Source organism: Poecilia latipinna, unplaced genomic scaffold (assembly GCF_001443285.1).
Source record: "Poecilia latipinna isolate Pla-1442-1.1 unplaced genomic scaffold, P_latipinna-1.0 Scaffold989, whole genome shotgun sequence".
Lineage (NCBI taxonomy): Eukaryota > Metazoa > Chordata > Actinopteri > Cyprinodontiformes > Poeciliidae > Poecilia > Poecilia latipinna.
This window is the reverse complement of record NW_015113605.1, coordinates 308,308-317,141: the sequence shown is the minus strand read 5'-3', so window position 1 is coordinate 317,141 and position 8,834 is coordinate 308,308. Positions and strand designations below refer to the sequence as shown.

Genomic DNA, 8,834 nt, shown 5'->3' with positions numbered 1-8,834 from the left:
GCACACTCATTAATGCACACTCATTAATGCACACTCATTAATGCACACTCATTAATGCACACTCATTAATGCACACTCGTTAACCAGAGGGCAGGACGTCTTCACAACTTTCCACTATGTAGCCAAACAGCCAGAGAACAACTGATACTCGCTGTTCTCTGAACTGGAAACAAAACAAAGATGGAAGCTACATCAGCTGAGCTAATTTTGCTAATTCAGCAGTAAATACCAGTAAATACCAGTAAGTATCACTGATATTTATCTTACTATTCCACAGATGTGAGTAGAGTACTCAAAAATCGAGATCATAATAGCTGTAATGTCTAAATACTGTTTATAAGTTAAGAACGAGTCGAGAGCTCGTTCTGAGCTTGTGGCGTGTTTATTGTTGTCATGGAAACTCCATAGCAACCGCCTGACAAGATGGCTGTTTAGTTACAAAGCTCATGGAAATGATTTCACATGGGAACTATTTAAAATAAGACAGAAGACATATAAAGTTACATGGAAATTTGGGTATTTTAAGGATGAAACTGAAAATAATTTATATAACATAATTACAAAATAACAAAATTAGGCAAAATAAACTTTTTATTGGATATGTGAGTTAATATTTATACATTTAGTTTTCATTTGATTTTGATTTTCAGGCCATTTGGTTTTCAGGTCATCTCTGTTTCTCTGCAGCTTTCTGACTCGCTTTGTTGTCACAAGGCTTCTCAAATTTTCAGGCCACACCTTAGCTTTGATTTTACTTTGATTTTACTGCTGCATTGTTGTTGAAGTGCAGCATATTGTTACTCTGTGTGTTGTTGAAATGCAGCGTATTGTTACTCTGTGTTGTTAAATGCAGCGTATTGTTACTCTGTGTTTAAATGCAGCTTATTTTTACTCTGTTTGTTGAATTGCAGCGTATTGTTTCTCTGTGTTGTTGTTAAGTGCAGCGTATTGTTACTCTGTGTGTTGTTGAAGTGCAGCGTATTGTTACTCTCTGTGTTGTTGAAGTGCAGCGTATTGTTACTCTGTGTGTTTCACTGCTGCGTTTGTGTTCCTCAGGAAAACGGAGAGACGGTGCTCCACCTGGCCGTCAGAGTGGTGGACAGAAACTCTCTCCACATAGTCGACTTCCTCGCTCAGAACAGGTAACGGCTGGCCGACTGACGGACCCTCTCGGCTGCTTCCGTGACCTCTGACCTCTCTGACTGTGTTTCAGTGGCAACCTGGACAAGCAGACGGCCAGAGGAAGCACGGCGCTGCACTACTGCTGCCTGACGGGCAACAGCGAGTGTCTGAAGCTGCTGCTGAGGGGGAAAGCTTCAGTTTCCATCAGTAAGACTCAAACGGCTCATTTTACTGTTCATCAGACTGAAAATCTGACTTCTGCTTATGGAAATGTGGAGGAATCAACTTTAGGAGTAATTTCTGGTTCACAAACTTTGCAGCTTCAGGTTTTGAGCTGAAGGCATCATTGGTTTAGTCTAATCAGTTGGCAGAAAGCTGCAATAAAGAGACAGATGCACCAAAATAATGCATCACTTTGCATCAAAATGTTCATCCTTTCTTAAACGCAGGCGCAGAAAGAAGCTGAAAACCAGCAACTCAATCAGAATGTGATAATCAGCAAGTCAGAGAAACTGTGAATGTTCTCTTACAACATAGATATAATCATTTCCTATTAAAATAATTTTAAACGTAATGAAAAATGGATTTAAATGAGCAGAAAAATGCATGAAATTCCTTTAAAATTGTAAGATTTTCATATTTTTGTGATTTCAGTTCACAAATTAGTCACAAAAAACTAATTTGTCGCTTTCCTCTTAACATGTTTTAAAATCATAGATTCCCTTAAAGTCAGAAGGTCAATCATCAGGTTTATTCTTATATATTTATGTTTTTCCAAAACGCTGCAGTTATCATGTAGGAATGTCTATTATGAACTTTGACTTTATTTACTGTTTACTGTAATTTGCTTACTTAAGTTTTTTTTCATAAATGCTTTTTTCTGGTGTTAAAATCTAAATGAAAAGTTATTTTCTGATTAGTTTTGACAGAAAGACTCAAGTCTGCAACAAGAAAATCAGTGCTAGAACGAATCTTTCAGGGTTTTTAGAGACCCTGAAAAGTTGCACAGAATGTCTTATTATAAACAGAGGAATCAAAGCTGCTTGTAGCTGATGATTCCTGTCAGAATAAACCAAAATATTGATTCTAAATGAACGACTGATTTTGTCTCCACAGCAAACGAAGCAGGAGAAACGCCTCTAGACATCGCTAAACGCCTGGGACACTCTCAGTGCAAAGAGCTGGTGAGATTTTACTGGTTCAACAAATTATTTTTCTGGTTTTACGTCCTGGTTCCCAAAGGTCGGCTCAGGATCCTGCTAGGAATCCAACTTAGTGCATTCTGTTTTAAGGTTGTGGAGGCAAATTAAAAACCATTCTTTAATTTCAAATTTACATTTTCTCAGTTAAAAATGACCTAAAATGAATCAGTTTTCCTACATTATATGTGGAACTTCCCAGTATTCATATTTTCCAAATATTATGGTTGTCCAGTAATGTTTCGGACTTTGATGATTTTGTAAAGCTCTGCAGAACTGAAAGTTTTGCAACTTAAACTTCACTAAAATCCGATTGACGTAACTGAAACTGCCCCTTTAAGAGGTACTAAAGGACTTGAATTGAAATTTATTTGGAAAACAGAATCTTAAAAATGATAAATAAGAACCAAACCAGTCCATTGGTTTGGTTGGTATCAGACCAACATCTTAGTGTCATGATTTTCCTGCACAGCACCAAGTCATTACTGACTCTCAGGAGTTCATACAGAAACATCAGATCTGTCTTTGTCTTATTTTTATGTAGATTTTTCTCGAGCATTCTGGGTAATGTCCCATTTACATGTCATCATGCTTCATATTCCAGCTGACTGAGGCTCAGACGGGGAAATTTAACGTCCACGTTCACGTTGAGTACGAGTGGCGTCTCCAACACGAGGAGCTGGATGAGAGCGAGGACGAGTTAGAGGACAAGGTCGGCCATCTTAACACGCCGCCGGAGTCTCCTGTTCGGGATTCAGGATGTTAACGCCCTTTGGGATTTGTTTGCAGCCCATCCTGAAAACACCCCGACGGGACGACCGTCCGGTCAGCTGCATCGTTCCCGGCGCCATGCAGTCCAACCTTTCGGCGTTGGCGCACGACATCGCTTTCAAAGCCAAGCAAAGGCCTCCCATCCCAAGCTCTATGATCAGCAATGAGACGTACGGCACAATGTTGGAGGGGGCCCTGCCGCCGCCGGGGCCGACCCCGCCGCTGCCCCCCAGGGGCCCGCACCGAGGACCGGGTGTCAGTAAACCCGCAGCAGTAGAAACAGTAGGAAGACAGCGTTCATCCTCTGACCCGTCTAACCCTCCAAACTCTGATTCAAACTCCTCCATGTATGGTGAGCCTCTCGTCGGTTTTATTCACCGTCTTTGATTCAAGGAAATGAAGAGAAATTTGACCTGTTCCGTGTTCCTCTCCCAGTGCTCCCAGCTGTCCCTCCTCCTCCAGGTGCTCCTCCTTCAGTTAGGGCATCTGGCAGGTTCGATGCAAAGAACGCGTCAGCCAAAAACACGCCTCTGCCTCCTATACCTCCTCCACCAGCTGGACGTCCACCGGGACCACCGCTCACATCGCCGCCCCACTACAAACCTCAACCTCCGACCCCGCATCTGGACCGGCACCAGCCCAGCAGACCGCCAGGATCCGCATCACCCAAGTATGAGATACGATTCACCGTTTGGTGTTTGAAGTAAATTGGAAGTCGACATCAGAGAATAAACTGACTTGAACATGTGGAGCTGGTCTAAAAGAAGAGAGACTTGAAGTTGTTTCTCAAACACCTGAGCGTTGACTTGGAAAGACGGACGTAAGACAAGACTGTAACTTGTCCTTTAAAGATGTGGGATTGACCTTTACTTGGCCCACAAAGATTCGACTTGGTCTTCCCCTCAAAGACTTGAGTCCAGACTACAATATGCCTGTCAAAGCCTTGTGACTTGACTTAGACTAGGGGTAAAACACTTTAGCTTTGACTTGGACTTTTCCATAGACTTGTCACTCTACTTGGACTTGGACTTGCCTATTAAAGAACTTTGATGAAAATCTCTTGTAACCATGTCTGGTTCTGGTTTACGGCGAACATAAATGCTAATACCAGTCATAGAATCATTACCACTAAGTAGTGGTCTGCATTTTTTATTTAGAATCAGTACTGGTCAGAACTGGTCTTAGTGGTTAGAGCTTGAACTAATCTTGTCAAATTAGGCTGAAATGTAAAGACTGTAAGTGATGACTTTATTTTCATTGGTTTCAGGTTAGAGAAGCAGGCTCCTCAAAGACCCCCAGTCAGAACTGCATCTGTGAACAAACCAGGTAATGAAACACCTCTTTGTTTTTCAGTAATATTTAGACCAACAGCCTTGGATTTACAAGGTGCTGCTTCGCCCCTTAGGGAGTCCAGACCTGTTGGGGTCTGGACTCACTCAGACCCTGAAAGGTCTGCTTTGTTTGAGGTTTGTCTCCAGAGATCAGCCCTGATTATCTCAGATGTGGAGAATTATGAGACCAAAGTAGTTGTTGTTCAGGATCCAAGGATGTCAGAACATTGGCTTGTCCGTCTATCCTCCGTCCGTTCTCCATCCAAACACCCAGAACACAATCTCTTTAGAGACCTCTTCCTGCTCTTCCTTTGGAGCAGGAAGGAAGATGAAATGACCCAATGAGGTATTGACTCATTGACTCACTGGGTCATGACTCATTGGCCCAATGACCCATTGAGTCAATGCCAATCATTGCGCCAATCATTGACACAATCATTGGCGCAATGATTGGCATTGCATCAATCATTGCCTGATTGACGCAATGCCAAACAGGCAATTCCTCCAATTCCTCATTTTGGTCACATCGGGTGTCATAAGACGGTTTAGTAAACTGGCGTACCTAATGACGTGTCAGTCAGTGTACCTCCTGTAGCATTAGACGGTTTAGCTCATCTTTCTTAGCCATTAATTCACCAACAACCTTTCCTTCTCCTTTCTAGGTGTTAAGCCTCCTGGAAATCCGGCTCCTCCTACACCTAAACCCAGAACCACCGTCTCTGTGAGTCCTCAGACCTTCCAGAAGTGAAATCATTTGTGGTGTTTGAACCTCAGTGTGAACTTTGTCCTGGCTGATCTCTGGTTCTGTAGAAGCCAAAGCCAAAGAGGGTGAAGGCCATCTATGACTGCTTTGCCGACAATCCAGACGAGCTGACGTTCAGAGAAGGGGAGGTGATCGTGGTGGAGGGGGAGGAGGACAGCGAGTGGTGGGTGAGTGTCCAGAAAAGGAAACGCACCAAGAAAAGGAGAAAAATCAACAACTTGACATGTCAAGTTGCTGAGCAAAGTTGATCCAAATGAGAATCCTACACTGCTCTTCAATTTGTTTTATTTTGTTCGCTGGTCTTTAATCTCATATCACTGTTGTCAGTTAAAGATTTGTTTCTGAGGAAAAGCAAATAAACACATTCAATGTATGAAATTACTTTTCAGATGCAATGTTCTTACAAACCTGTTTTATCTTAGTTGGAATTACCAAAATTATTTATATTTGCTAAATGCCAGAAAGCCAAGAGCTGAGCCTGGGGGTACGCCATGATGAATTTTTCTGAACTACTTTTTGCCACTTTCAACTTATTTTAAGGTTTACAAGCAATGGTTTTTAAGTCTGCTCTGCTATTTGTCTTCATTTACTGTTTTTCTTGCTAGTTTTGCTTTTCTTCTGATTTCTTAATGGTATTTCCGTAACCGGCGTTTGCTTTGTGTTTCAGATTGGTCACATTGAAGGAGAACCGGACAGGAAGGGAGCGTTTCCCGTCACCTTTGTTCACTTTATCACTGAGTGATCAGTCCTGTAAAGGGTCAACATTCTCCACCAGAGGTCCGACTGGACGTAACCAGGAAAAAAACTCACACTGGATCATAACAGACCCTCTGCCTTCATGTCAGACCTGATGTGTAATATCTGAAACTTCAAAAGGTTTATCTTATCCAATGTGCTGAACGCTGCAGGACAATTGTTTGCATCTCTAAATTATGTTTGTGCCTTGTTTAAACTTTTAAAAATGTATTTTTAAATCAACCTGAGTTCTGGGAATATTTGTGAAAATATTTAAAATGAAAGTTGTGGAGGTTCAGCATGGAGGCGGATGGCAGGATCTCTGCGTTTACACGTATCTTCACTGTAAATATGGAGACTAGGGCGCATTACGTCTGCTGAATATGCAATGCATCTGCAGGTATTCCAAATTTTAAAAATCAAGAGTTCAAAAAATTTAACTGTTGATGATCATTAGAGCTGAACACCAATAATAACACAAGTCTTCCTGTCGGTTGGGGAGTTTTTTATCAGCTCCAGGTAAAATGTTTGGGTCATTCTTGCTACATAACACAAAATTTAAGGTTCCATTCATTGGTTGAAAATAAGCTGGGATTGTTCGATGGCTGAAAGATGATCTCAAGCAGACCGATGAAATGACTCTTCTTCATCGAAGTCGATCCTGCATCTTAATGCTTCAGGTCAAAAAAGTGGAAAAGATGTAAAATATTAATAATTTCTCCACAGAAAAACCGGAGGTGAGATTCAACAATAGGGTCAAGAAGGGCGAAACAGGAAACGGCTGTTAGATTTTGTTGTTTTCTCTCTTCAATAAAGACACTTTGATGTAACTGGGGATTCAGTTTTGTTTTGTTTTGAATACATGATGTTTTGCTACATTGCTGGTGAATTTCCTTCTCATGAAAACACATTCTGATCTTCCCAAAGAGCCGTTAGTGGAGCAAACATCTGATTTCCAGAGTCAAACACAGATGAGCACAAAACTGAATCTGTTTAGTTTGGCAAATCAAACTCAGAAGAACAATTTCTGTCAAAGTAATTTAGAGACATTTTTACTCAGAACTAAGTAAAGTTTAATGTCTGTGGTTCTGAGCTCTGGAACTAGCATCCTGTTGCCTTCTTTAAAACATGATTGTTTTCTGCTGCTTTTCAGTATAGAAAAAAAAACTTTAAAAAAAATGACCTAACTGCTTCTCTTTTTAAAAACCAAGCATGTATCTGAATTTTGTTTCAAAATCTATGGATTTGGGTCATTGCTCGAATGGTGCTAGTCAAATCAATTTGTTTGCATAAAACCTGCCAAAACTTGACTATCAGATATTGTCAAGACTTGAATGCAGCACATCAAATATTGATATATTTTTTTATTGAAGTATTTATTTTCCTTTTTGTTTTACTTCTAACTTCCTTGCATAAACAGATTTTTTTTTGCTACAGTTTTTGGATTACATAATACACCATCCTCAAGTAAGTAGGCTATAATTTTCTTTTTTTGTAATTATGAAACAATTATTTCTGTGTGTGTGTGTGTGTGTGCGTGCGTGCATGTGCCTCGCTTTTGGCCTTCCTGGAACTTTCCTTTGACAGAATAGGTGTAAAATGATCATTTCTTGGTCAATTACTGTCAATTTTGATGTGGGAAAAGATAAAACTTCAGACGACTGTTGTGTTTTCCAGTCCACAGTTGCATTCTAAAGCCACTTTTAAAGCTTATGTTTTTAGAAAATAAATATGTGGACATAAAAAGTCATTTTTTTCAGTTTATTCAAGGTTATATCAATAGCACATACTCAGATTCTGTCTGTTATTGGAGACACTTCGGTGTTTAGTGAAATACCTCAACCATCTTCTACTCAACAGCTTTCATTTTAATTTTGAAATAGATTTTAAAGAGACTTCAGACGCGAACTAGAAAATGTGCATTTCCTATGAAAATGCAAGTGTGAATGCTGAATGCTCAATGATGAACGCTTTTGGTGAAAATGGCGAAAGCATTTGAAGCCAACTGCTGAAGACTTGCAGAAAGGTAAGAAATAGTCCATGTAGTGTGAGAAACCCAGGTAAAAAGCCACAATTAGCTAAAAAGCTAAAACTAGCTAAAATACTGATGATAGCAAATAGGCTTCCACTAATATGCTGGGTTACAGTATATTCCATGAAATGTAAAAATAAAAAACTAATGTAAAACCTAAAATTTTAAAAGGACAGAAACGTTCCCCTATTCCTTCTGATAAAAATGGTGGGTGAATGAAATCCATAGCTTTCATGGTTGCTGAGATATCGACATTTGATTGGAGGCATCGTTTAGCACGGCGGCTACAGTAATGAGCACTTTTCTCAAATCTTCATTGTGGTAAGATCATGAAAGTTAATAACTTCAAGGTCATGGGTTCAATCCCCATGCTGGTCAATTGAAACATTAAGTCTTAAACAAAATCAACACTTCAAAATAAAGAGAAGGCTTTAAATTAAACCATTATGCATATTGATTTTGAAAAACATTTGAATATGAGCATGTTTGTTAAGCTCATCAAGTTTTTAGTAAATCGATTAAAATTCAACTGTTTGTATGGCTGGTTAGCTCAGCTGGTCAGAACTTGGTAATAATAATGCCAAGGTCATGGGTTCAATTCCCATACTGGCCAACTAAAACATAACATCTTTCACAAAGTCAACACTTTGAAATAAAATAAGACTGGAAAATAAACCTTTATGCATATTGATGTTTAAAACCATTAGCTTATGACCACTTTTAAGATCATGCAAGTTTTTTCTTAAATCCATGAAAACTCATAGTTATCTCTGACCAGCTGAGGTTAGCGCAGCTGGTCAGAGCAGGGTGCCAGTAAACCCAAGGTAATGGTTCAATCCCCATACTGGCCAATTAAAACAAAGTCTTTCAGACAATTAACA

General features: G+C 39.8%; 1 protein-coding gene, 1 long non-coding RNA gene and 1 other non-coding gene across 3 annotated transcripts in view; all 3 read left to right on the top strand.

Moving 5' to 3' along the window:
• Nucleotides 1-6,756, top strand: part of asap2b (ArfGAP with SH3 domain, ankyrin repeat and PH domain 2b) — a 30,057-nt gene extending 23,301 nt beyond the window's left edge. The window contains exons 18-27 of the mRNA XM_015050395.1: nucleotides 1,057-1,142; nucleotides 1,214-1,329; nucleotides 2,239-2,306; nucleotides 2,926-3,033; nucleotides 3,111-3,444; nucleotides 3,528-3,762; nucleotides 4,360-4,418; nucleotides 5,086-5,144; nucleotides 5,234-5,353; nucleotides 5,854-6,756. Coding sequence (XP_014905881.1) covers nucleotides 1,057-1,142; nucleotides 1,214-1,329; nucleotides 2,239-2,306; nucleotides 2,926-3,033; nucleotides 3,111-3,444; nucleotides 3,528-3,762; nucleotides 4,360-4,418; nucleotides 5,086-5,144; nucleotides 5,234-5,353; nucleotides 5,854-5,928 — 1,260 coding nt within the window. The 3' untranslated portion in view covers nucleotides 5,929-6,756. The remainder of the gene's footprint in view (nucleotides 1-1,056; nucleotides 1,143-1,213; nucleotides 1,330-2,238; nucleotides 2,307-2,925; nucleotides 3,034-3,110; nucleotides 3,445-3,527; nucleotides 3,763-4,359; nucleotides 4,419-5,085; nucleotides 5,145-5,233; nucleotides 5,354-5,853) is intronic.
• On the top strand, nucleotides 50-902 carry LOC106958483 (uncharacterized). The gene is made up of 2 exons (XR_001427164.1): nucleotides 50-153; nucleotides 197-902. It is a non-coding gene; the product is annotated as an uncharacterized LOC106958483 (long non-coding RNA).
• A 1,736-nt stretch (nucleotides 6,757-8,492) lies between the features above and the next one.
• On the top strand, nucleotides 8,493-8,566 carry trnai-aau (transfer RNA isoleucine (anticodon AAU)). Its single transcript has one exon. It is a non-coding gene; the product is annotated as a tRNA-Ile (tRNA).
• The last annotated feature ends 268 nt before the right edge of the window (nucleotides 8,567-8,834 follow it).